The sequence below is a fragment of the Paralichthys olivaceus genome, chromosome 20 (genome assembly GCF_024713975.1).
Source record: "Paralichthys olivaceus isolate ysfri-2021 chromosome 20, ASM2471397v2, whole genome shotgun sequence".
NCBI classification, from domain to species: Eukaryota; Metazoa; Chordata; class Actinopteri; order Pleuronectiformes; family Paralichthyidae; genus Paralichthys; species Paralichthys olivaceus.
This window is the reverse complement of record NC_091112.1, coordinates 10380735-10408270: the sequence shown is the minus strand read 5'-3', so window position 1 is coordinate 10408270 and position 27536 is coordinate 10380735. Positions and strand designations below refer to the sequence as shown.

The 27536-nt window shown below is 42.6% G+C and overlaps 4 protein-coding genes and 1 long non-coding RNA gene across 6 annotated transcripts; 2 read left to right on the top strand and 3 right to left on the bottom strand.

Annotated features, from left to right (window-relative positions):
* Nucleotides 1-637: 637 nt before the first annotated feature.
* cd164l2 (CD164 sialomucin-like 2) lies at nucleotides 638-6833 on the bottom strand. The gene is made up of 6 exons (XM_020090583.2): nucleotides 3325-6833; nucleotides 2794-2880; nucleotides 2450-2542; nucleotides 2313-2354; nucleotides 1859-2012; nucleotides 638-1642 (listed from the first exon to the last, which is right to left on the bottom strand). The coding sequence occupies exons 1-6, from the start codon at nucleotides 3401-3403 to the stop codon at nucleotides 1627-1629; spliced, it is 471 nt and encodes a 156-aa protein (XP_019946142.1). The 5' UTR covers nucleotides 3404-6833; the 3' UTR covers nucleotides 638-1626.
* A 187-nt stretch (nucleotides 6834-7020) lies between these two features.
* On the top strand, nucleotides 7021-11012 carry gpr3 (G protein-coupled receptor 3). Its single transcript, XM_020090530.2, has 2 exons — nucleotides 7021-7242; nucleotides 8522-11012. Exon 2 carries the CDS (start codon nucleotides 8543-8545, stop codon nucleotides 9533-9535), a length of 993 nt encoding a protein of 330 aa, XP_019946089.1. The 5' UTR covers nucleotides 7021-7242; nucleotides 8522-8542; the 3' UTR covers nucleotides 9536-11012.
* wasf2 (WASP family member 2) lies at nucleotides 10549-18611 on the bottom strand. Its single transcript, XM_020090738.2, has 9 exons — nucleotides 18333-18611; nucleotides 16745-16910; nucleotides 16404-16538; nucleotides 16142-16295; nucleotides 14611-14728; nucleotides 14388-14509; nucleotides 13386-13538; nucleotides 12629-13125; nucleotides 10549-12014 (listed from the first exon to the last, which is right to left on the bottom strand). Exons 2-9 carry the CDS (start codon nucleotides 16875-16877, stop codon nucleotides 11857-11859), a joined length of 1470 nt encoding a protein of 489 aa, XP_019946297.1. The 5' UTR covers nucleotides 16878-16910; nucleotides 18333-18611; the 3' UTR covers nucleotides 10549-11856.
* Nucleotides 18612-18613: 2 nt separating this feature from the next.
* LOC138405843 (uncharacterized) lies at nucleotides 18614-26479 on the top strand. 2 transcript variants are annotated; one of them, XR_011239511.1, is made up of 5 exons: nucleotides 18614-18752; nucleotides 20747-20965; nucleotides 21239-21449; nucleotides 25977-26291; nucleotides 26380-26479. It is a non-coding gene; the product is annotated as an uncharacterized lncRNA (long non-coding RNA). The 2 variants fall into 2 exon arrangements; XR_011239512.1 differs by lacking the exons at nucleotides 21239-21449; nucleotides 25977-26291; nucleotides 26380-26479 and adding an exon at nucleotides 21517-21653.
* LOC109631565 (probable methyltransferase-like protein 24) lies at nucleotides 20042-26407 on the bottom strand. Its single transcript, XM_069515868.1, has 5 exons — nucleotides 25949-26407; nucleotides 24321-24419; nucleotides 21977-22113; nucleotides 21515-21782; nucleotides 20042-20986 (listed from the first exon to the last, which is right to left on the bottom strand). The coding sequence occupies exons 1-5, from the start codon at nucleotides 26297-26299 to the stop codon at nucleotides 20681-20683; spliced, it is 1161 nt and encodes a 386-aa protein (XP_069371969.1). The 5' UTR covers nucleotides 26300-26407; the 3' UTR covers nucleotides 20042-20680.
* Nucleotides 26480-27536: the final 1057 nt, after the last annotated feature.

Sequence of the window (27536 nt, the reverse complement as noted above, 5' to 3'; positions counted from 1 at the left end):
CACCTGCTAAACACACACTCGGTCACACACTGAGGCTACTGCTGCACCTAGTCCTATGTACACACACACAAACACACACACACACGCACACACACACAGAGTCTTGCACACACAAACATAACTTCCTGCTTGATTTAAAGTGGGAGACAGAATAGCCAGCAGCCAACAATTTAGTGTGTGGTAATGTGTGCTGGACTTTCCTTTCTCTCACTGGAAATGTGTTTGTGCTTGTGTGTGTGGGGGGGATGGTCCGAGTGGAGGAAAAAAGACTTGTATTCAGTCCTGTCTTTTGTCAACAGACTTGGACGACAGCCATAGTCTGCCCAGTTGGGAGGCTTTTTTTGTGTGGGCTTATTCAAGCCTGTGGGTTCTGGCTCTGACAGCGGGCGGTGCATCCAGCCAGCCGTCCTGCTGCTCCCCTAAAGGCCTCCACCATCGCTGTGTTCCCACTGCACGCTGCGATCCACACTGACACCCACATATCCATGGATAGGTCGGTCTTATCTGCACGTCTGTGGTCGCACCCAGTTCACAGTCAAATCAGTTCAGGTAAATATGCACTCAATACATAATGTACTGAACAAACTCTGTTACTAACTCTTCACTGGCATCTAAGAGAAGAGATATGACACACACACTGAGAGAAACAGGTATTTATTTATTCATTGTCATAGCATCACAAAAAATCCAAACATTTCATTATCAACAAACTAATCAATATGAACACAAGTGAACAGTGTCCCATCATATTTCTGTGATCTGTTATCAAAGGGTTAGAGCTGGTATGTCAATCAGAGCAATTAAAACTGACGTCTCCATGAAAATAAACTTACAAAAAAGCTCTTGACAATTCAAAAACACACAAATCAAAGCAGTGCAGTACTAACGTCACATTCGAGCTTTTCAAGTTTGAAGGATGTCTGATAAGTCTTAGATGTTAGGTTAGAAAGTTTAAACCTTTAATCCTCAAGATGTCTCCTAAACATCCCCAGACAAAACATTTCACTGACTACAAGTTAATACATAAAATACATACATAAGAGACATTATTTTAACTTTTGCTTTCAAAAAAACAAGACTAGTACTCATCGACAAAACTGAGTTTCACAATCTCATTTTGGGAAAAGTTGAAAATGCCTTTAATAACCTTGTCTGACCTCTTGTCTACATATCACCCTTTCCCATTGTTGCACTGTATTGTTTACACAGTTAAAACATTTGATACAGCCTTGTTGTTTGTAAGAGGACAAACTCTTAACTTGTTAAATTAGTTTCTGTGAAGATTAATGTTGAGTTCCAATCGCAAAGCTAATTCGCTGAAACAATCAGAGACTGTTTGTTTCCCATTTGTCTTACTGTATGACTACTTGCAGCCAAAATGTTTCTGAAGTAGAAATGTGGTGCTATACACAGTGAACACATGCACACACTCGCTACACAAATTTGCAATCTGAAGAAAGTTTGCATCTTATAAATACACCCATCCCCCAGGGGTACACTTGGGGACCACACCGAAAATGACAGGGGCTCAGGAGGAGAGAAATAAATATCTCACGGTCACAAGTCGATGAGTCACTGCTCTGACGTCCTGCACACTCATCTGCTTGTCCTTCACACGCCTTGACTTCATTGCGGCTGCTCTCTGTGTGAAGACAGACAGAATTTGATATGGACGGATGAGGTTAGTGATGAGAATCAAAATACAACCCAGGGGGATGTTGAAGGTGATTCATGCTGGTGCTGTTGGTCACTCCTGCCACTAGAGGCTGCTGCTGCACCAACACATTATCACTGCACACAGATTTACACTCACATAGTTATATTCTCTGCCCTCTGGAACCTACATGCATATACTCACATGGGGTCATAGCTGCTCTGCTCTTTGGATTTGAGGAAACGCATGGCGAAGAAGCCGCCCGCCTGCAGGCACAGCACCAGGATGATGCCACCGATAAAACTGGACATGTCAAACTTGGCCTGGGAGAACTCTGGAGACGACTTACTGCCATCACCTGCAGACAGAGGACGGATTTAGTGTGTTTATGGGTTCAATGGGTGAAATTGCAAGAAGCAAGAGAGGGAGGGGAACAATCAGTGTCAGGTTCTGGGAAAGCACTTAACTGGTGAGTGAGTGAGTGAGTGAGTGAGTGAGTGAGTGAGTAAGTGAGTGAGTGAGTGAGTGAGTGAGTTTATGAATGGCATCAGGGGCACATTTTACTCAGCTCCTTCTGGGAATAATAAATGTCTGACGCAAAAGGCAGGGGAGAGGAGGGGGAGGGAGGGGATGCTGGAGTGGAGCGGATATAATTTACCTGAGTCACCTTCGCCTCCTCCCTCAGCCACCGTCTCTACAACTGGGAAATGGAACGTGCAAACGAGACGAGTGTTAGAGATGATGCAGGGAGATGATCTGTGATTTGTGTCAGTGTCAGAGGGAACTGTTTGATACCTGTGCACAGTTCAGACACTCTGGTCCAGCTGCAGTTCATGGAGGTGTCTGCTGAGTCGCCCTCATCAGTCACACACATCCCCGTATCATTACCTAAGACAGAAAGTACAGGCATTTTAATGTGTGTGTGTGTGTGTGTGTCATGTGCACATTCCCAGCATATTTAATAATTCAGTCATCGTGTACAAACCGGGGAAGCTTATGTTACAGTAGCCGTGATGATTGAATTACTAATTACTATCAGAGGTCACAGGTGGGTGTGCATGTGTGCATGTGTGTGCGTGTGTGTGTGTGTGTGTGTGTGTGTGTGTGTGTGTGTGTGTGTGTGTGCGTGGGCACGTCACCATCTGGACAAAGCCTCCAGACGCAGCCTGTCAGGTTGAGCATGGAGTCTCCAACGCACAAGTCACATGACTCAGCTTGGGAACAATCTGGAAGAGGAGGAGGAATAACTGGCAGTCAATTGGAAGTGTCAGTCATTGCCAAGTGATCGGCTGATGCACAATTATCTTCCCACAGAGAAATAAATGTTAAAAGTATAATTACTGCAAGAAAACTGGTGGGACAGTCTGGATGGTGTCCGAATAGGCAAAACTGAGTGGGAAAAAACAGGAGTTGTGCCAAAGGAAGGATTTTAGATTCTCATTCACCTCTCACACTTTCACTTCTTGTCAGTTTGTGCGAAATACTGGAGAAAAAACACGAACCAGAAATCAGAGGAGCGAAATGATTGTGGAAAGATTCAAATCAGGCTTGGGTTTAGTTGAGGAAAGATACAAAAAGGAGGAAGACACCAACAGGTTACTCACAAGTCAACAACCATTTAAGGTTGTGCTGTCAATTAAGGGTATTGTAAAAGGTGGATGCCTCATTACCTGACTGTGAGTACACATAGGTCACCCCAGCTAGAAGCAGCAGTGTGGAACACAGGACCTTCAACACAGACTGCTGCATCCTGACAGCCACAGACGACAGAAGTTGTCAGTAAAAATGTCTTTGGTAAGTCCTCAAAACAGTATCCAAGAGTTGCGAATGGAGAAACAGTTCCTGTCCAGGGCACAGAGAGACAGACAAAAGGACAGGAGACACAGAGATCTGTGTAACATGAGCGACACCCAAACTTGGTTCCCAGGCAACCAACTGGCCCACCTCACCTCCCCTGAAACACACACCAGTAAGGACAGACTGACACCTGCTTACCTCAGCAGGCAGTGTACGCGCACACCTACACACATGTGAGTGTTTGTTCGAGGGTATTTGCTTCAGAACCTGGGTCTCAAAACAACTTAGGGTGTAAAGAATGTCAGGCAATCAAGGTTTTTACAAGCTGTCCCTTCAGGGACCGATGACATCTGTAGTAAGTTTTATGGATATCGATCCAACAGTTGTTGAGGTATTTTAAGACCAAATTGGTGGAGCGACTGACAGACACCGAAAGACACTCTGCTACCTTTGCTAACAATTTATCTCTGTTACACGACGTATTACGTTTATCTGCCTTTTTTATTTTTCTTTTAAAATATAAGACATGTCCCACTATGCAGTTCTCATACACTTACAATTAAACAACCTAAAGAAAGGAAAAATCACTTTAATCCAACTGATCCCAACTTTTGTCCGCTCTGACATGACAACATGACACTGGGTTGCTACATTTTTAACAGTCACATAATCAGCCAAATTTGTGTTGTTGAGCCAATTTGTCACTTGACTCAATATACGTTCATTTTCAGTTTATCAAAATTAGTGATATGAATGCTTCAAACAGTTCTCAGTGTGAACGACGTTGGTGTGGGAAGTAGAGGTTGTCAGATTCCATGTGACTATGTACAGCCCGTACTCAGTAGTACAGTAGTATAGACGTCCATCATCAACTCAAAGTGTAGCACTGGCGACAGTCTGTAGGAAACCATCCAAACCAGAGAGAAAACTCACTGAGCCCATTATGCTCATAGTTAGATATGTATCTGTCTGTACTCTGCGTTCAAAAGCAAGAAAGCTTATGGATACGGACGAATTGGGAAATTGTTGGGGATAATGTAGCCAATAGTTCAAGTCCGACCACCATAAGTGGAAGAAATTTCAACAATGGCAGAACATATGACGTTACAAACAGACACTTGTGCCTCTTTCTTAACATGTACATTATCACAACTTTCTCAGACGTCACCATGTTTCTTGTTGTCAGAACTCTAGACTCTTTGCTGCTCTCTGGTGGATATATTGCTAAACAACCATGGAAACATAAAGGACGCAGATATTACATATCTCTTTTTGTACATGAAGGCAGCATAAATAAGCCTTAAAGGGGGGGCTCGGGGGGCCCTACTCTGAAAAGGGCTCATACCTCCCTGTTGTAGCTGCGCCCCTGTACACAAACACGCACCAGCCCTGAGAACCAGGTGAATCCAGTCCTGCATCACGACACACTTTGTCATCTAAACGCAGTGAATCCCACCATCCCCTCCACCTCCTGAGATCACACCGACATCATGCTCCTGTGTGCGCGCCCACGTGTCGATCTGTGTTCTCACACATTGTCTGGCTGAGAGAGGCGCGGATCCACGGGGGACCTGGTGTGTCGGCGTCATTTAAAAGGAATAAAATGAAACAAAAATAGAATAAATAGAAGGATACTCCGCAGTCCTGCCGAACACGATTTCCTCCCACTGATGCTCCTCCATAAAAATCGATGCACCGGCAAGAAATGAGGGAATAATGCTGCAATTTACAGCCTGGGGCGAATAGACTGGTTGGTATTAATAAAAATACGTGCACAGAATATATGATGTTACTGAATGAAAGATAAGAGTCCAACTAAAAAAGAAGAAGAAGAAGAATACACAATAATGTAGTGTGTTTTTGCAGTAATAATCAACACATCCTTACAAAATCCCTTCATTAGTATAATTTGCTGTTCAATACCATCCTTCAAAAATATGCTCTTTCATTGTTTTATAGTGGTGAGCAATGATTTGTCTCGGAGTTCTTAGTCATACGAAAAAAAGCAGCTCCACTGAGTTCAGTGCTGCACTTCACATCCTCTCTGCGTGACGTAGGAGGGGTTTATCAACCGGAAGCGTGCCCTAATATGGCTCGAACAGGACGACTTTCCCTCCGTTCACGCATTGATATGCGCAGACACGTCCAGCACACACTCCCGCATGCAGCGCCCACGCTCCCCCATCAAACCGGAGAAGCCACGAATCCCCCCTGCCGGTGTTATGTTAGGGCACGGAGGGGGCTCCTGTCTGTGTCAACTGATGTTGCAAGATTAAATCAGATGGAATACAGGATGGATTATTATGTAAGGCAATGATCAAAAACAAATAGGATCCATGTACTCGACTTACATCAACACACAAATTGTTCAGACTGCACCGTAAGATTTCTCAACCATTTTGGGGCAATTACATCATGTGCTTTACTAAATGAAGTGCTCATTACATCAGTGGTTATTTTGATGCTCCTCTTTGTTCAGATGTTACACTGATGTATTATGTTTAAGCCTGTGTCTGCCCACCTCTGCACATACACGATTGCACACAACATTTGGCAATGGAGATGAGAAATGATATCACATTTTTAGCTGAATCCTTCCACACACACACACACACACACACACACACACAGGATATATAAATAATAGTACTAGAGTAAAAGAAGACCAAACTGATAGGTATCCGCTATGCATAACACTATTCACTCAAACACTATTCACTCAAATTATTGAAGATAAAATATCGTGATAAAGTACATAAAATATAATGTTATATAATGCTTGTTATCATTATATCATTTATACAGCACATTTAAAATAATTTGGTGGACCAAACGTTGTTCTATGTTAAAGGTAAAACAAGAAAAGAGCAATATGTAATATATCAAAACACTAATGATAATAAAATAAAATATTCTGGGATAAAAGCAAGAAAGACTAAAGCTGGAAACAATTATAAGGTTTAGAGATATCAGCTTTGCATAACACTATTGTCAATAAAAATATTTAATATTAATATTAGATTAAAAAAACTCCTGAGGTAAATAACAGACATCAAAAACATCAAAAAAAGAAAGCCTCGCTACTGTTTTTTTTTTTCTCTTTGTTTTTATGGTTTGTTAGTTTTATTCCCTCTTCTTTATATGTTTCATTTGAATATGCATAAATGAGTGGGGAAAAAATGGTTCCTCTTCTCCCCATGACTCATCCAGATGCGTTTCAGCACCGTGGACAGCGCAGGCCCTGTGCCCGGCATCAAACACACGAACCTCCCATTCAACCCCCCCAACCAGGCCCCGGGGTCTTATTGAGAAATTATGAGTGTATGAGTGTGTGTGTGTGTGTGTGTGTGTGTGTGTGTGTGTGTCATTTAATACCAAAAACAACGAGCAGGAGTGAGCCGCAGTGGGAGGGGCGCGAGAGATGCCGCATTTTTCTGAATGAAATTACTCCATATACACCCCCCCACCCCACCTCCCGCATCCTCAGTGCCGGCCCCCCTGATTGGTCGAGCCTCCTTGTCTCTGACGTCAGACAGCCTCTCTTGTGGATGAGTCCGCGCGCAAGAGCATCCATTCTGCCTCCCATAGGCGCTCCGAAGAGACTGGCGAAGGAGGAGAAGAAGAAGAAGAAGGGATGCCAGAGAGTGAGAGTTTGGCGCGACACACGCACGGGGACTGTCCTTCTATTTAAACCGGGGCCGAGCATCACGGACATCAGCATCAACTCATCTCCATCGTTCGGATTGGATCTTATAAGAGAAAATCTCTAAAGCAATCCCGCATAAAAAAAGGTAAGGTGAATAATTCAATATGCGTATTGGTTGTGTGTATTTGTTTGTGCGGTGCGGTTTCGTGTGTGCGTGCACGTGTGTTGGGGACATCCTCTGTGGTGCAGTGAACCCGCAATTGGAGCTGTTATACAAGATGGTCCTCCGCACCGTGCAGGAGGTGGGATGTACCTCCTCAAGCTGGAGGGGGAGGAGGATGGAAGAAAGGATCTCGAGCAAATCAAAATAATCTCAAAATAGAACTCTACATATCATAGTCACTATGTGGTGATTCATTTCACTCTGTGTGCAGCACATCTTGAAATGTATCCCAGTGAAGAACACGATGATGACATGCCACAGAGCTCAGGCATCTTAACCTTGTTAAAGGCAAATTCCTCAAGTAGCCCTAATGGTGTTCTCATTAACTGTGCAGCAGTACATGTAGATCTGTACCAGGTTTACACAGTCTCTTCATGAATCTCAGGCTGCAGCTCCTCAGATTCATCTGGGAGTTATGTTTACAGTCTTACAATGTCTGGATGCAGGAGGCAGCAGTGACGTGCTAAACAAAAATCTGTATGTCGAATCCCGTAATGCATTAGTGCTTCAATGCTACCACTAAGTAGACATATTGATTAACTTTGCATGACTTCCCGCAAGACTCCATACAGTATGGTGACGTCACTGACATTTAAAGACAGGCAGGTTCCTGTGTAAAACAATATACCCTACTTGGTCATTTAAAAACATATTTAAGGCCTAAAGAAATCATGATTATGTGAGAAGTGCAATTTCTAGTATTTTCCATTGTCCAAATTTGTATTACTTTATATTTCTATAGTATATAGTTCTTTACTGCACTTATTTCTTTGAATGAAATTATTTGGAACCAGATCGGTTTAGGCTATGATTTGGTTCAATTCAATTTAATTTGTACAACACCAAATCATGACCTGGGTATAGTTGAGACCTTACAAAATGAGTTAGGCTGCAAATCTAAGAGGCCTATTCTACATTTTGTATGTATCCCAAATATTCACAATCTAAATTAATATCTTTTTTAATTCCTTTCTATGATATAACTGCATTAATGGAATATTACAAATGATGAGGAGCAAGTGAAACACAACACCACTTCATGCACCACTTCTGCACTTGATGCTATGAGATCTTGAGTACTTCATCATCCCATTCAGTTCTCCTCTGCTCTGCCACATGAGGCCTCCAGCAGCTTCAGTCTGAAACCAAAGCCTCTGGTCCACAGCTAATGTCAAACATGTTCCTCCTCTCTCTCTGTTAGGTTGTGTTTGTGTGACCAGCCATGATCCTGAACGCCTCTGACCTGGGCTGGGATGAGTCCTCAGGTGTTGACCCCTTCCTCCCCGTGGACCAACTGGAGGACCCGTCTTCATACGAGGTCCCGCCCCTCACCGTTTGGGGCGTGGCCCTGTGTGTTTCCGGAACTCTCATCGCCACCGAGAACGCCATCGTCGTCACCACCATCCTGGCCACGCCATCCCTGCGCGCCCCCGTGTTCCTCCTGCTGATCAGCCTGGGGCTGGCGGACCTCCTGGCGGGCGTCGCCCTCGTCCTCCAGTTCCTCTTCGTCTTCTGTGTGGAGCCCAGCGATTGGTCAGAGCTGCTGACCTCGGGACTGCTGGTGACGTCACTGACCGCTTCGCTCTGCAGCCTGATGGGCGTGGCCCTGGACCGCTACCTGTCTCTGAGCCACGCCCTCACCTACGGATCGGGACAGTCCCGTCGCAGAGCCGCGGGCCTCCTGCTGCTGGTGTGGCTGGGCGCGTGTGTGATCGGAGCGGGGCCTGCGATGGGATGGCACTGTCTTGGAGAGCCGGACTCCTGCTCTGTGGCTCGACCCTTAACGCGGACATACCTGTCGCTGCTGTGTGGCGGCTTCCTGGTGGTCGTTATGGTCACCCTGCAGTTGTATGCCGGGATCTGCCGCGTGGCAAGGCGGCACGCCCACGCCATCGCCACCCAGAGGCACTTCCAGCCAGCCAACCACTCATATGCAAGCAATCACAGCAGTGGGCGGGGCTTCTCTCGGCTGATCCTGGTGCTCAGTGTCTTTGTGGGCTGCTGGATGCCTTTCTCCCTCTGGGGGCTGCTGGGAGACGCCTCCAGCCCCCCTCTGTACACCTATGCCACCTTGGTGCCAGCAGCCGGCAGCTCCCTGCTGAACCCCATCCTCTACAGTCTGAGAAACAAAGACATCCGCAAGGTGCTGCTTCAGGCCTGCTGCCCTCAAAGATGCTCGCACAACGCACAAATACACTACCCTGTGGATGTGTAGACTGCCAACCTCGCCAGAGTCAGACCGACACACAATCTATGCGAGACATATCACTGTTTGTGTGCCAAGATACACACATTGCTGCATTGACTGTCATCCAGATCCACACACACACACACTCCCACACACACAGGCAGCACTTCTATGAGAGCAGATGTCCTCCTGCAGATCAGAATGTACTGGACTGTCCTGAAGAGACATGATGGAACAGCCCTGCTGTTGCCACAGAAAAAAACATACTGTCTTCTTGTGTGTACTTTGTGCCTCATCCACAGTCAATTGTAGCTCCCCCAGAAAGAAACAATCACAGGGGTCTTGTATTTATAACCCCACTCGTATAAAAGTGGATTTAATGACCATCGGCACTTTAAAACATAATAAGGGATGGGTTTTTTAATTTAAGCCTATCACATTGTAATGAGATAAGATCCAAAGTCCACTTTTATTTACTTGAAGGAAAACATGGTGTTCTAGATCTTTGAGATTCTATTTTGCACATGCTGTTAAAGGCACTTTGAAAGGTACTGACCATATGTCCGTGTTGCACAAACCTTTTTTGAAATGAATGAATATTTTATACGAATGAATAAAAAATATGCTTTTTTTCCTACCGTGTGATGTCAGAACTCTTCTCTTCACTGCTGCTGAAGCTTTTAGTGTGTCTCTCTCACTCTTTAACTCAATTAGGCACAGACCGCTGCTCTCGATCCCTGTATCCTAAATTATTTTGCAGCTCCAGCAATCTTCAATGTTATTACCATCACTCTGTTCTATTAAAATCTACAAAGCAGCCTTGCTATGAGGATACTAAACACCCTCTTGCATATTCGCTAGAGGTTTTTCTCTCCTTCTAATTTTTTCATTTTAACTTTTATCCATAGTATTCATTTCCATATTCTCCACAGAGTCAGCACTGTGTCCAACTCAGACATAAAAAAGGACTTAATCTAACAGAACACAACAGTGTCCACACTATTCAAACATTCCCACAAAGACGAAATGTCAACAATCAGTGTAATACACTATCTTTATTGAAATAACTAGAATCATTTGGAAATTTAAGGCAGGAGAAGCAGAACTTTGGCTAAGCATGTGTGATTGTGCTTTAACACAGGCAGACTTAAAATAAAAGGCACTTAGAAAATAGTCCACACTACGCATCAGTCACTCCTACATCCGACTCATTTATGGCAGCTGTAACATAACTTTTTAGAGAAGCTGATCAGTGGCCGGTGTGGATAAACACATCAAAGCTGCACGGACACTGAAATGCAGCAGTAGAAAGACACTTGTTAGGCAGCAGGACAAGGCAAAAGGTCGCAGTGATTAAAGCATCAGAACCTAGTTCATCCCCAGAAAATATAAAAAATAATAAAAGTGTCAGGAAGAAATACACAACGCAGCCAAGAAGCAGTTCAAAATGAATCATGATGTTTGTGCTAATGTCTGCATATGTTCTGCACGGTGATCTCAGCAAATACCCCAGGTGTCTGACATGAGCCGATACTTCCCCCTATCACGTTGAATAATTCATTCATGAATTTGTTTATGAGCTACAAACGGTGTCTCATCCACCAGTCAATTGTTCCCATGACAACCACAGGAAAAAAAAGAATATAAAAGTGAGGAGAGGGAAAGAATAAAAAACATTGGGATTTAAAGCGATTGCATTAATTATCTTAAGTAGATATGATTCAATATGGAATATACATTTTACATCTATATAACAATGTATGAACGAGTGAGAATGTTTTGACGTTAAAAAACTTGTGTATTTCCACTGAGTACAAATACTGGCTATAGAAGAGGTTGCCTGTGTGCAAATGTGTGTGTACTCCTTCACTTTTATCCTTTGCCGGAATTTACTAAAGTAGATACAAATCCGGCACTTGGCTTTAAGCAAACAGGCACCTGACTCTAAAAGACGCTAAATAAGGGCGGAGGTGATGTATTTGTGCAAAGACTCAGCAGGGAGACATGCATCATATCACACATCAATCTCACTTAGTAACAGTGGTCTGTTATCCAGCGAGAGCAATGGCAAAGTGGAACACGACCACGCAGACACGAGTCGCATCTCTATATTTAGCATCTCTGAATCATTTCGGATAAACAGTTATAAAGGAGCAAAGGAATGTGATTAGTAAAAGGTCACGTGTACATAATCTTTGCAGAAATGCTATTTCTCGCTCTCTCTCACACACATTAAGACACAAGATTGACCTCTGTTCCTACTTGTACTTTAGAATGTAATTTGAGTGGAGATACTCTGATGTTTAAGGCCGAGGAGAGGTGGTAATGAAGGGGAAAAGGGACGACGATCATTCGGACCACTCCTCATCGTCAAACTCTGAAGAGTCATCCTCGCTGTCGCTGCACTCTACAGCGATACGACGGGACAGGATGGCAGCCACATCGTTGCCAATGTGATCCCGCTTCTCCTGCTCCCGTTGTGCCTCCACCTTTCGTAGATTGAAACCTAAAAGGGGATTACAGTCAGACGTTTAGGATGAGTGAATGCTGGTCAACATTTACTATCAATACTAAAAGTTGTTTAAAGAAGGGAAATCTTTTGAGGGAAAATTATTCTAATATTAATTACTATGCTACATCTTGTGGTAATCAGGGAGCTTGCAGGTTGGTGATGTTTCTCTCGTCTCTATTGCTCTATGGAGTGGGTGTGTTTTGGTTAAATTTACTGTGTCATAACAAAAAGTATTTACAAGTTCATTGTAGATTTTATTCTTTTAATAAAACCTAATGTGAAAGGTAACTTGTAGCTTTGTCACATGAAAAAACATATCAATAAAATCACGATTTTGAGTAGCTTCATCCACTGTTCCGAACCTATCGCTGACATAGCTCAACATCACCTCACTTTGAAATACAGGTGTTACTGCTATACAGTATATTACAACACAGTGGGTAGACTTAACAAAGTATTAGTTGCAGGAATCATATCACATGTTCTAAAGTAGGACTCAAAGTTCCACTACTGCTAATAATACTGGAGTCTGTGATTTGTCATATGCCATTTTCACTTTGATCTGTAAATATCAGTTTTATACTAATCTGTGTCCTGTTGTGTTTTACCTTGTCGGATGGCCTGCAGCAGGTCACTGCGAGAACCGCTGGCCGGTTCTTCTGCTTGTGCCGGCTGCGGTTTGGGAGCAGAGCTAGGAGCCCCCCCGCCACCAGAGGGAGCAGAGTTGTTGAAGGATAGGGGAGGAGGGCCAGGGGGAGGCGGAGGAGGTGGAGGAGGTGGAGGACCACCACTTGTGGGCATAGGAGGTGGAGGAGGAGGAGAAACAGTAGACATGGCAGGGGGAGGAAGGGGAGCAGGTGGGGAAGGATAGGCGGAGCTAGACGAGGAGAGGGGAGGAGGGGAGGGCGGTGTATCAAAGCCAGGGGGAGGCGGGGGTACCCCAAAACCAGAGGGTGGAGGAGGGGGAGGAGGTGCTGGGGGAGGTGCAAGGTTGGGGCGGGAGTTGGGTGGGGAAGAGGCCATGGGGGGAGCTGGGGGTGGGTGGTTCGGACTGAGCATGCTGACCCGCTTCTGGGACATTGCTCCGTACTGTCCATCATTGTACCTGTGAGTGACGGAGCTGAGGTTAAATGGCCGCTTTACTTCAATTAGGTTTTTTAAATAAAGCAACTATTTAAAGTTTTCACTACAGACTCACAGTTTGAGAGTGAGTAGTAAAGTGATTAATCCATTTTGTGCCTACACATATAACCTTGAGAGGATCTGTATGGGAGTGCTGTGCTGCAGTATATTCACCACACATTAGAAGAGACAGCAGTGCGTTGGCAGCATGTGTGAGGCTTATGTATGCAAGGTGCTACTTACACCATGTCTGGAGGTGGAGGAGGCAGGATGTCATCAGAGCCAGAGAGAGGGGAGTTGGGATCATAAGCGTAGGAGATGGTGCTCTGCTCAAGGCCATCAGAGGTGAAGCCTTCTCCGGATCCAATACTGCCATTCAGGCCCTCAGAGGAATTCCTGAAATAAAATTGAAGACATCACTAGCTGCCTTTAATAAAAGCATCCCATCCATCTTCTCTTAGACACGTCCGTACAAGATATACATTACCTGGCATTTACAACCTTAATTAGCAGCCGTGGGTCATGTACTGTTTCCTCAGGAGCATTTACATTGGAACAATTTTAAGAGGAAGTATCGTGAGTGTGTTTTAAAGTGCTGACTCTTGCGGTGACTGGTTCACACAGCAATTAAAAATAACAAGCACATAAAGTGCAGTAACTTATACAGCAGTAGGATAACGACTTATCCTTCAAATGAATGTTTTTCCTCATCAAGTCTGGCATGTGAGTTAAATGCAAGCCAGATAATTACATCACTATTAAAGCAGGTTAAACACTGGCTCATAAAAGCAGAGAAATGTAGAATAAATAATATAAAGCAGAAAAAAAAACATTTTACACATTTGAGAATATTTAAATTTCCTCATTGATCACTTTATGTCACATCCAAGAATATAAAATGGATTCAAGCGTAGGCCTTTGTATGACTCACACATTTGTTTACTGCAGTTTGCCAGCACCAGCCAGCTCTACACACTATCCCCTGAGAATGTTTCAGGACAGGACATACCACCCATATCACTGTGTACAGATTGGCTGATAAGCAAGGGGGAGAGTGGAGTTCTGTACTTTTACTGTGTTAACTTGAATAAGAAATACAGAACTCATAAAGTCATTAATTTCAGGTTATTGCTGAAGTGCACTTAAAAGCCTCTCGGGTCTGTGGACTACCACAACTCGGCACCAGTAAACAACCCCATAAACCTCCAGAGACTTTATCGCACTTTAATCAATCTCACAACTCACATCAATTCATTCTTTGGCACCATAAATTCCTCTCCCATCTTGCGACGTTCCCACTCCTCCTTCCGGGTCTTGATCTTACGAGGGTTGAGAGTCCTTTGGTTCAGGTGGTCTTTTTTCTCCTTCTACTCAGAGAGAGGAAAATAAATAAGATGAGAATAGAATCGAAACGCTTTTTTTTTCCGATTGAGCTGTTTTAGTTTGTGAGCATGTGTATATGTCTCACTCTGTGTTTGCGTTTCTCCTTCATGATGTCCTTGGTGTCCTGCAGCATCTTCTCCTTCCACAGGTCAAAGAAGTACGAAGGATCTGTGTAAAACTTCAGGGCCTCCTTCCCATCATCCCTGTAGACAACCATTATAATTATATATGGCTGTCAGTTACACATTAATGTCATTGAGTGTCTGAGGACAGATGTTTATCTGCCTTATGTGTATTAAAGAGAACAATACTTCCCCTTTCAGGTCAGTTTATGAGACTTTTACAAAAAAAAAGGTTATTTTGCTTTGTAACAACAACACCCTTTGTCAAATTACAACCAAGTTTGCATTCAAACTAATCACATAGAGTCTCTTAAATATAATTGAACAAACTCTGCACTGTCACTGCAGTGGTTATACTTCCCCCTCCACCAGCATAACCTCCTTCTGTTCTGGTTTCTTGTTAACCACACTTTTCATGTAATGTCATGGTTTGTGAATAATTTATATGTGGGGATTACACATCAGGTTGGTTGATGAGAGCTATTGTTTTACCCACAGTATGTCTTCACTGCTGCTTTGATTCAAAATATTTGTTTCAATATACTTACAATTAGAGCCAGAGTTACATTTAATACAAATGATCCAGTGCCATTTGCATTGAATTTAAAAACCTGCTTCACCACATCACCACAGATAATAGAGGTGTTTACTATATTATATTATATAAGTGTAAAGCATCAGAATTGCCTAAGATACTGTTGAAAAATCCAGGTTAGAAATTGGTGAGTACGTACGTACTGACACCACGTTTTTTAAGTTTATTAGTTCCATCCAAATAAAACTGCAATTTTTTTTCCAGAGATCACAGAAAACAGCAGTTCTGCTCTACTGCCACTAGCAAGTACTGTTTTTAGAGCAGCAAAGAAGAAGTGATTTCCAGCAGTTTCATGTTGGTCAGAGCTAGCTCAAGTGTCAGCAATTTTTCAAATTTTTAAGCAAGTAAAACGGCGATGTGAACCACATTCAAGACTTCAGCTGGTAGCTATTTGAAAGAAGTAATTGTTGTGTGTTCCAATTTATTTTTGTTCATTTTACGTTATAGCAGTCAAACAAGAAAAAAGTATCTCTGTATGTTTTTCAAAGAGTTTAACTTGAGCCAGGCCAGTAAACTGCACAGCATCAGCAAATAGATGAACCTGGAGGATTTTACCCAGGTAGTCTACATGTGTCCTGGCACTATGTTAGTGAATGTCAGTGATATTTCACATCACATATGTTTTCATACTGCATTATTCCAGCTTTAATTGAAGACTGAGCCTCAGCAAGACACAACACATAAGCCTTTGTTTGATATCTACTTTTTGATAAGCTTTGAATGCATAAGGATCAGAGAAGTGGATGTAAATTATGCATAGCCATGACCAAAATACATCATGAATGTGTTTCCAAGTGATCACAAAGGAATTCACGTGTTCCTTTCCATTCCTTGCACGTTTTGCTCCAGTGAATGAATATGAGCCCTGAGTTTGTATTTGTGTGTCTGCCGGGTCCTACCGGTAGTGGCTGAGGTAGTTGAGGGGTGGAGGCGGATCACAGGTCGTGTAGGTGTCTTGGACCGGCATTGGCAGAGACGGTCTGGTGAACAGCTGCTGATCCTGGGTCACGCTGCTACGGAACGCCTTACGGGTGGTGATGGCCTGAAGAGAGACTGACAGAAACAGACAGAAACACAAATATTACTGAATATTTATTACGCTAAATTTTAAAGTTTATTCAAACCACAGTAATAGTAGCAGTATCATGAGGGAGTACCTACCCTCCTCCTCTTTGGGGTCCAGCTGTGTGACTTTGACCTGCAGACGATCCACTCTTTCTCCTAGTGTATTTACTCTGATGGCAAATGCCCCAGCCTGGACAAACAGTTCCCCGAACACATCCTCTGCATACTTACCTGCCAACACATCGACACTAGCATTAAAAATTTGCAGATTTATGTATTTGTCTCACACATGCAGAGTAGATGCATACTTAAAATTCACAAGTACATTAGAGTAAAACTAGAGCAAATACACACATCATCGTCCATGTGTTATGAACCATTCACACCATATTTTAGCCATTTTAAGTGAGACCCAACCACACACGGCACACACTCACTGAGGCTGCCGAGCTGGCGGATGATGTTGGCCAGGCTGATATTGGTGACACATTCCAGCTCGCTGCGAATTTTCGTAGGGATGGTCTGGCGACACACATGCCGCGGCTCTATATTCCTCGTCACCAAAGGCATGGCTGGGTGTGGTGGGTAGGGGGGGCCCAAACCCTGAAGGGAAAGAAGAAAGGTCAATGGAGACAAAGGTACAAGAACTGATTGTGACTGTACCCCAGTGCTGAGGCCATGACGTGAAGATGTATTACATGCATCTGTGACACTAATGAGTCTGAACTATTTAGTTTATTCAAAAACATACTTGTGCTTTGGGACATTACATTGAGTTTTTCATTGGTTTGATTAAAATCTGTTTGGACTCATTGGTCCTTTATTCTTTTTCCTAACTATGTTTTGTTACCTTGTTGGGCAGTATTTTTTGAAACGGGGAAATTGGTTTGGTTGTAATGTTCAGTAACTTCCAAAATTAGAAAAATAATGTGATATATCTTTCCACCCGCTGCTAGTATGATGTTTAACATCTTTTGTATTTTCTATTTATCCAGTTTTTTATATATATACTTTGATATTCATTCTGAGGCTCTTCAGCACTTTGGACAAGGATGGTTGTTTTAAACATGTTGTATAGATAAACTTTGTCTTGAAAATGTGATCAAAGAGACACAAAAGACATGTGTGTGTGTGCACATAAACACTGAGCGGGACAGAGGTAAAGCAGAAGCAAAACTGAAAAGCTTTTCTCCGTTCAGCAGTGCACATCTGAAATACACAGGGCTCATGTGAACGAAACTGGAATAAGTATTTATAGAATAAGGAGGGACATTTGGTTGAGCACCATTCTGCTTATAACAGAGTATAGATTGGACTAATCACAGACAGTGTGTGATCTTTAGCCCTGGAAAAAGCAGGAACTACGGTAACATATGGAAGGGGTTGAGGTGCTGAGGGAACTGCAGTGACAGTCTGCGACCAACACAGTGTGATCAGACACAGAGAAGCTCACTGAAACTCTAAGTATTACCCTGCGCTGCTTCCTATTCCCCATTTCGGTTTCCTAATTATAAGTTCTTAGTGTTGACGCAGGGTCTTCTGAGAATAGCGAAGACTGGATTCAAACCTCGGTTCCTCTCCCTGGCTGAGCCACATTGTTATGAGTATTTAACACGTGAGACTACTGTACTCGTCAGGTTCTTCTTCGTGAATAAAAAGCTTGTTATTGTCGCGTCCAGTTCAAACACAGCTCCGTACTGTTTGAGGTATGTGACGTACAGTCCTCTGCTCTGTCACACTGACAAGCCCGAGTTAGCCTGGTTTTACGAACTAGTAGTTTGATATTTTTAATTAGCTGTTAGCTTCTTTCTAAAGAAGTGACTCAAGTGAATAAAACAACTCGTAAACGCGACACTTTAACCCCCACAACATTAGCTGTGGGCTAAATGTAACTTGGGATCTCGGCCTGGTCGGAGCAGGAAGTAACTTGTCGGCGGTTGAAACCTCGAAGGAACCGATTTATTCAAAGTATAATTCGCTTCTTTACGTTATGGACACATCACCGACTCATCACACGTTACTTACCGACCAAAGAGAAACACTGAGTCTTCTCTATTCACCCTGTTTCTTCTCCTGTGTCGAGGTTTGCTCAGGAAACGTTCAGCGCGTCAGTCTGCGGTGGTGCGACTCAGAGCCCACGAAAAGTCCCGGGATTGCGAACTTCTGATTGGTCGCGAGGCTCAGCTCCTCGACGCGGATTGGCCGCCGCGCCCGTCGAGTGCAGGATGTGGAGCCCTCAACGTAAAGAGCGCAACTCCACCCTGTCCGCCGGGGCCGAACATCTGTGCGCAGTTTGCGTAGCGGAGGGCGGAGGCACGCGGCGCATTCCAGCGTCCGCTCGAGCGAGTTGTAGCGAGTACGAGGAATGACTGACATCGACCATAGAGCACGAGGAAATCACTGAGGCGGTGAATGAGCTGATGTGAAGTGTCAGGTAAACTACAAGTACGTAAAGGTCTGTGAGAGGACAATCAAGCCTTCATCCCATAAAGTGTAAACCATCCAAGAGGCCTAAAACCTATATGATCCTGTGGCCAGTCATGTATGAGTCATTGTTTGTTTGGATGTTGTAATATGATTGCAATGTAGGTGTAGGGAGGGAAAAAAACTATTAAAGTGTCATGTAGCAGCTGAATAAAAGCTCGAAAGGTGTTTAGTTTGTCCAGTCTGGGCTACTGTAAAAAAACATGGCAGCCTCCTAGAGAGGACCTCCTCCTAATGTAAATATAAAGTATTTAAATATTAAGGGCCCACTGTAAGGTAAAGAAAGCAACATTCGTACAATTTAGATGAAACACACACTAGTGAAAGCATCATTAGGATTATTTTTATATTCAGTTTCTGCCAAAAGATCCCTTTCGCCTAAATCTTGAAACCTTAAACACACTTTTGTAGCTACTTAATTGATTTTTGCAAATACTTTCATGGTAAAACACACATTTTGTAATGAATTAACCGCACATACAATACCTGCAATTACACACATGAATAATTTGACTCATAAATCACAATTTTATGCATATTAACATCTGTTAAGGAGCCCTCTCTTGTAATATATGTCTGTTAATCGTTGTATTCTTCTTCTATGTGAGACAGAACTAACTATTATATAAATTTATTACTTTGAACTGTGACTGTGGAAGCTGAAGGAAGCATTAATTCAGGGGCAGAAAAGCGACTCAGTCTTCTAAGATGTTGAAAATGAGTTTCATTTAGTTTTCTATACTTTCCCTTTTATTGTGAACTGACTTATGTTGTTTTGGAAGATTTAGAAAAAATATATTGATTGACGATGTGCAAAGATTGATTTGGCTATTTGCCTGTGTGAATTCATCTGGAGAGAGACTGGGAGAGGAGAATAAATCTCTTTATCGAGTCAACTTATAGTGATAACTCCATGGTTTTCTTCAACATCTCCTTTTTTCCTTACATGAGAAGAAGATATATGTGCTTGTAAATTAAAGGTGTCTTCTAATCAGGTGAAGGGATGGGTCAAATGCATTGGCCTGACGATATGAGGATGAATTGGCTTGGTTTGCATGTAGGTAAAATGCGTTTCCAGAGAAAAAATTGATATTTTAATTTAACTTATTTCCTTTTCAAATAAATTACATATCAAAGATTGTTAAAAAATTGACTACAAATCAGAGCTATAACCAACCTCATTATGGAATCACAACAGGTTATTAATGGAGATGATCAGTGTTATCCAAGGACAGACAGACACGTTTGAGTAAAGGCTTTCTGGATTTATTTTGGGTTTTTTCTGTGGTATAAAAGCACATTTATGACACATTATCTTCTTTGTTGTACAGTACAGTGCAAGAAATACATAAGTTTAATTGAAGAATTTCTATAAATTTTACAGCAGGGTCAATCAGTCTCAATATATTCAAAGCCTCTTTTCAATGTAAACAGTTATTGCACATATAAAAGCTTTCAAAGGCCTACGGAGATGTACACATCTATGTTCAAACCACTGATGGAGCCAAATACTGTAAAAGGGATTGCACTGAATAATAATAAAAATAACACATCATCAAAATATCTATGGTTCAACTACAAAAAAATGACAAGAAAATGTGCGCATCAGACAAAATTGAATCTGTAATTATTTTATCACCATGCTGTTGCCAGGTAGCCAATACTCTATTTTTGGTCAAATTAGCCAGTGTATGCACAGACACAACAGTATCTCCCTCTGAGGGTGGAGACAAAAAGAAACGTCCATTCCTCTCCACGAGAGGGCGATGTCATGTTAAGAAATGTATGAGCCTGAAATGAAAGGGAGGGAAAAGTTAATTGTAGGAAACTCTTTTGAGGCCATGCACCATGTGTACATGTGTTCACCTGTCCCCATTCATGTGTGTGTGTTAATGTCTTATGTTGACCCAGCTGAGTGTGTAAGAGCTGTGAGCGTTTCCCACTGTCCGTTTCAGGACACTGTGACCATCTCCTGCAGAGCTGTGGACCAGCTTCAGGCCAGAAGCTCTGAGACCCTGCAGGATGCTGAACCAATAGCAGAGCACCTCCTCATCTGTTCCTCCCACCTCAAACCCAGCCCATTGCAGATGCACTGTGGCGACCAGATGATGGACACTCTGCAGACTTCCTGTCTCGATCCAGTTCTGGAAAACTCGCCACTCGGCGCTGAGCAGGTCGGCGTACAAAAAGTGAACCTTAAAAGAAACAAGAATATATTGAAGAAGATAAAAAAATGCAATATTGTCCCGCAGGATTGGAAACATGATGCAACTGCTATAGTTATGGCAAATATTGGAAATATTTTGTCCACATTTAGAATAATTCATGTTAATTGCAGTATTTCTATTTATAATAATACATTATAATTTTTCATGTTGTCCATTCTGATTGATTTCCAAATAGTAGTATAGCAGTATAGCCAATCATCATTAAATGTTTCTCAACAGAAATATGGGAGGACTCTCTTTTCTGTCACAACATATTCTCAAACTATAGATATGTAGTTCCCTCTGGTGGCTGCAGGATGTAACTGGGCCAGTGTGAGCCACTCACTGAAATTGTTGCCATGGCACCCAGGGATGGCGCAGAGCCCTGTTGCCATGGGAACACACAAGTAAGAGAGCTTCCCGGGTATGTTGGGGTGAAAAGACTCTTAAGGTATGTTTTTTTGGCACTGTTACTCTTACTTAATTTCTGTGTATGTGCATGTGTGTGTGTCTTACAGTGTGATGTCCGAGAGCTGCCATGATGTCTGCCAGTGTTTGTGAGACACTACCCAGGTTGCCTCTTGCCTTGCGCTTGCGCTTCCTTGGAGCACGCCACTCCAACCACATCTTGTGCTGGCTGACCACACCTCTATCACTGTGGTTACCAGCCAAACTGTTGCTAAGGTGACCATTAGATGTATTGGAGTTGCTGGGATCAAACCTGTGCGCTTCACATCCAAGCCCAGACACAGTCTTCAGAAAGTGTGCATCTCTTCCATCCATACTAGAGAGACAAAGACAAACACAGAAAGATAGACAGAGAGGCAGGGGAGCACAGAGGCAGTTTGAAGATTATTTTATGCATGATTAAATATGCATTGCATTGTTTTTGTTCCAGCTTTGCAGGCAATGTGAATGCATAATAATCACTGCACATGCACTGACACATGCATATACTGTACAAACATATGGCCACACCTGAAGGAGTATGCAACACATGGTCTGTGTGCAGCTGGAAGGAGCCAGTCCTCAGCACACAGCAGCCAGTGGTGTGAGGCCGCAGGGGGCTGTGAGGCCTGAGCCTGACCTGGATATATAACCCTGGAGCAGTTCAGCTGAGGATGGACAGAGGAAGAGAGGTCAAATAAGTTGAAGAAAGTTGTGTGAAAGCGTGTCCTTGATATGCAAGAACAATTCAGAAAGTAAATAATGCTAACAAGGGACTTTAAAGGGTTATGGAGTTTCGTATAAAATGTAATTACTTGATCCTCCAAAAGCTGTCTCCTGCAGTGGTATGTTTGTCTTTTTTCTATTTTTATCCCTTTCTTGCGTCTACTGAAGTTGCCATGTTAACCAGCTAATGGTGGCCTGGGTAGTCTGTAAGAGAGAGAGTCACTGTAACATAAAGTCTGCCCTGAAGAAGTAAAACTGCTCCTTCAAAGTCCCCCTTCAGTGAAAATTGAGTTTTTAAACATGTTGACGTGTCTCACTTTTGCCTAAAAGAAGACATATTTTGAGTAATACAAGCTGTCAATGCCATGCCTGAGCATTTCCACTTAAACACTGCAGTAACCAAATATCAGTCTGGAAAAAAACAAGTTTAAAACAGCCAGAGTTTGTGATGTCTGAATCCTAAGAAACCAAGCCTGTCAACTTGTGGGTGGAGCTTAGTAACTGGAAAAGGCTCCCAAGTTACAGGTGAGACAAGAGGGGCGGGGCCATATTCACGAAATGAGGAAGGAAACATACATGTTGAAGGGAATTTTTTTTAAGACAAAGATTTGAATATTTCATTTTCTTTTTGTAGTGATAAAAAAGTGACGTATCAGATAGAAAAGCTACACAGATATACAGTGGTATAATAGATGATGATCATCTAAGTAGATTCTACTCTATGGCAGGTATTCTATATTAAGAGAACAACACTAAATCCACACAGTATACTAGGTTTTATCAGTGGATATATCATTTTCCCTCCCAGTTTCTCGGCACTTGGTGTGACACGAGTCTCAACTCTTGTTTGGGAGTTTCCAGTCTGGAACTGAAAGGCTTTACTGGCTCCAGATTTGGCAGAATTCTGCCGCACGCATATTGACAGTGTCTGACTGATCATATTACTGCTATGTTAACCCCCACACTGCAAGTCTGCAGTTGCTCAAGTGGGAGAAAGCTAAGTGCAGAAGAAGTAGTAGTAGAAAAGGTGAAGTTTTATTGATTAGCGTTACGTCTTGGCAAGCTGTAACTCCTGACTTCAGCATGTAGGTCCCTTATGAGTTAGAGTAGAACCTGAGACCTTTGAGCAGAGCCCATTATATTAGACCACTGATCAGGATCAGCCCCCTCCCGTGGGGTCATATGATGATTGGAAAGACAGATAAGTACAAGAAAAAAAGCTTGATCCACAAAATAAAGTTCATTACTCTTTTTTTGTGTTTTTGGTAAAATACTGGATCGTTTGACCTCTTCAAGGCAGTTAAAATTATTTGACTAGTGCAGTGTCTGTTTTCTTGGCCTGTGTTAAGGCTGCAGAGCTACTTTATCATTATTCCCTGTCATTAGTGTGTCCTCAAACAGTTCTACAAAGTACAGCTTTTTTTGATGTTTGTGTGCTGAACAAAATTGCAGAGTGAAGGTAGAAAACGTTCATCCAACCTAGTTTACTGTATCTGCAATGGAGATTTTATAGCCAATGTTTTGTATGAAATTGAAACTGAATTGTCCTTTATTACTGTTCAAAGTTAAGTTCAAATGATTTACTGATCTGCTGTTACATTTCCATACATTGCATATCAGCTATTTCAGAGGTCTGTTAAGTATTGACACAATCTTCAAGTTCACAACTTTTCAAGATAAAATCTTGTAATTCAATTAAAGAATTGCATTAAAAAAAATAATATTGTGCTTTTACTTTGAAGACAACTTCCTAAAGAAGAAGTGATTCTATGAATGTTGCTGCCATGACAGAGGTCAGCACCCGTGTCTGTGTCTCAGTCTGATTATGATATGGTAAAATAAAAAGAAACAAACTATAACTTTGATTTAAAGAGTCAGAAGTCAACAAAATGGGGACCATTCAATATATGCAAAACCTAAATCCTTCAAAACTTTGCAAAGTAATTATTTTCGGAGTTTAGAGAACAATTCACAAAGTTAACGTGTCATATACATTGAATAAAAACGATCAGTATCTAAACTGTGTTGGTGATAATAGGGTGCCTTTAAATAGCATTAATATGTTTCACACATTTTCAACCCTTTAAGAGGATAAGACATTTTTATTTAACAGTAGTATACGTTTAATGCGACATTATTTCTAACCTACCTGTGACTTGGTGATGTATGTGATGAGACGACTGAGCTCTGCTGTGAATGACGGCTTGTTGTTCGCCCACGGCTGCACCTCCAGTGCTCTGGATCCAACCTGGCAACATAACAATATATTGATATTTGTGAGAATGTGGAAGGGGGGGAGGGTTGAATAATGGTAATAATACAAAGCCTGGGAATTCCGGTAATGAGTGTGAGCGTGTCTGCCCCCCCCCTGCCCCAGGTATCAGTGCTGAGGAGGCAGGTCACAGGCCCTGACCTCAGACCTACTAAAAGACATTTGCCTGGGGGCACTGTAATGTAAAAACACACACAGTGCCAAAAGAAAGCCCCTACCCCACCAGACTAACACTAAACCCTGCGGTCACCATGGCAACCCTCATTGGGAGGAGATGTGTGTGTGTGTGTGTGTGTGTGTGTGTGTGTGTGGGGGGGGGGGGGGGGGGGGGGTTGATGATTCACAGAATGAGTCAGACAGTTTAGCCTTGGGCAGAAAAAGAGACAGTGAGAGAAAAAGGAGAATGAAAGAGAGAGATAGAGGGGGGTGAGGTTCAAGGAGTGTGAGGTAGAGTTAAAGAGGGGACAGATGCACCCACCCACCCTCACACACACACACAAACACACATGCACAGGTGAAGGCTGGAGCTCTATGTGTGGCTGAGGGGCAAAGAGAGAGAACAGCTGTTGCTGCTCTCTGATCTGGCGTCAGTGCTGCGCTCACCTGTTCCATCATGTCTGTAATAACTCACAGGGCCGCGTGTGCACAAACTGACCCCACATAATGAATACAGTGACGGAGGGAACCACAGCATCTGTACACATCTGGAGTTTGGGCTTAACCATCGATCTGTCTCCTTCTCACTGATAAGCGGAATACGATGGGTATTGATTTGAATTAACATAATAAGTGAGTGAATGACTAAACAAATACTGAAGGTGCATGGAAAAGTATAATTTCCTACAAAAGTCTATATGTAATTCAAAAAATATAAGCTATATTACAATACATATGTAGAAATAATCTATCGTGCAGCTTAAACACAATTAGTAGAAATCTACTTGCTACATTTCAAGATAAATTATTACACGATATGTTAAAAACAAAAATTCAAATATATTCAAATCTAGCACTAAATCTTATGTTATATAGCAAACGTATGGAAGAGTCAAAGGCCCTTAGTTGCACAGCTGAGAACAAACATCCACACTGGCCCTGGAAGCTGGTCGATTTAAAAACATCCAGGCTGTGTGAATTGTGTGAAATAGGCGCTAGGTGAGAATGAATCACATTTCTTCTGCTTTGTCCTTATTATGAATATCTACAAATGTAATGTGTTCAAATTCCAGACATGTTCATGGTGCACTGATGGTGACAGGATGATTTCAGTACTACTCTGGTTTTCTCTTTCTTTCTTTTTTGTTGTCATCAGTGGATCTGAACATGTCTGGATTTTGAGAATGTTTCATTTTAATTCTCTTTCTTTGTTTCTTTCTTGTTCCAAATAATGGTGTCTTGTTTTAGGCTGGACACATGACACAATTATAAAAATCCATCATCAACATCTCTTCTAAAGCTATAATAATTATAATAATATTATACTTTATCTCTTGCGCTGAACTTACCTGGTGTATCTCGTTCTCGTCCTCATAGGCTCGTGCTCCCTCCCTACTCTCTCCATCTTCCACCTCCACCTCCTCCTCTTCCTCCGGACCGGGTCTGCGGGGGGAGGAGGACGGGTTTCCCCGGAGGAGTGAAGGGTTCCTCCTCTCCGGTTCGATGCTGATGACCGAGAAGGCGAGAGCGCCCTCCTGCTCCTCCACCCCGGCCCCGGCGGCTGGAGGTAACCGCGGCCCGACGACGAGCAGCTGGAGCGCGACGAGAACCGGTGGCGTCAGAAGCAGGAGCGGGGTCCACCAACGGAGCCGGAGGAGGAGGCTGCTGCCGCGGCCCCGCCACCGTGCACAGGTCCGCATACTACCTCCACCGTGGTGGCACCGCGCCGGGGAACATCGTCGGCTCTGTGCCCGGTGATTCAACTTTTTTTTCTCTGCAGGGCAAAGAGGAAAGTCCCGGCTGAGATGTCCCCTCCTCCTCCTCCTTCTTCACCCCCAGGGGAGAGCTGCGATGAGGAGGCACATTCCTCGGTCATCGGCGGCCTTGTTGACACAGTGACAGGCGTTTTATTTAGCCCACAACTGACCCAACTAGTTAACCCCTGAAAACACGTGCTGACCCCTTCTCTTAAATATCTAATAATAATAAGAAGGTGATCAACTAATTATAAAGAGCTGGACATCCACTCAGGCCTGCTACTGTTCTGTGTGTGATGAATAAACAGTCCTGCATTCATTTTGGATCTGCACACACAGAAATGTCTGGCTGGACATTAACCAGGTTTATTTCATCTTCTACATTGATGTTATTTCTCTAAGATGTAGGCCCAGTGCTTTGGTGAGACACTGTCATAATGATTCTAAAGGTTTTATAAATATTATATCAATCTAATTTTTATTATTCCCAAATACCTCATGCATAAATATAAAAACATTCATTATGTTTGTGGCCTGTAAGTACTTTTAGTCATGTCATTATAGTGTAGGCTGCTTTAACTAGTCTTTAAGTAGTGGGACTACTTTAGTTAATACTCTGATACTGGACAGGGTGTCACATTTCAAATATTTTACCCTTTACTCCACATCATTTATTTGATATTAAAAACTAAATTGAAACATCACATGCCTGATGCACAGTTGCAGATTATACAATTCAACTGTACAAAAAGTGGAAGCTCCCCATTAAGCAGCTACATTATAATGCTGCTCACATTGTAAAAGATCCCTAATCAAATCATGTAATATATATATATAACAGACAGGGGGCATTCTACTGCATAATAAATGCTTTGACTTGGAAGTTTTTTTTTGCATGAAATAATTTGACTTATAATTGAGTGATCTTCTATTGTGGTATTTCTGCTTTTACTTACTTGAGTAAAATATCTGATACTGAGAAAAAAAAAGAGTTCAGATTTCCATCCTTTTACTTCCAAAATATATACGATTCCTTAATTCGTCCCTCTATGGGGAAATTGGTGGTTGAGTTCAGCACAAGAAATTATGTTTTATATTTAAATTAAAAGCTGTTATTTTGCATAAATATACGGTAAAGAAATAAAGTACGTGAGGGAGCTGTTGCTCTGCATCTTCCTCC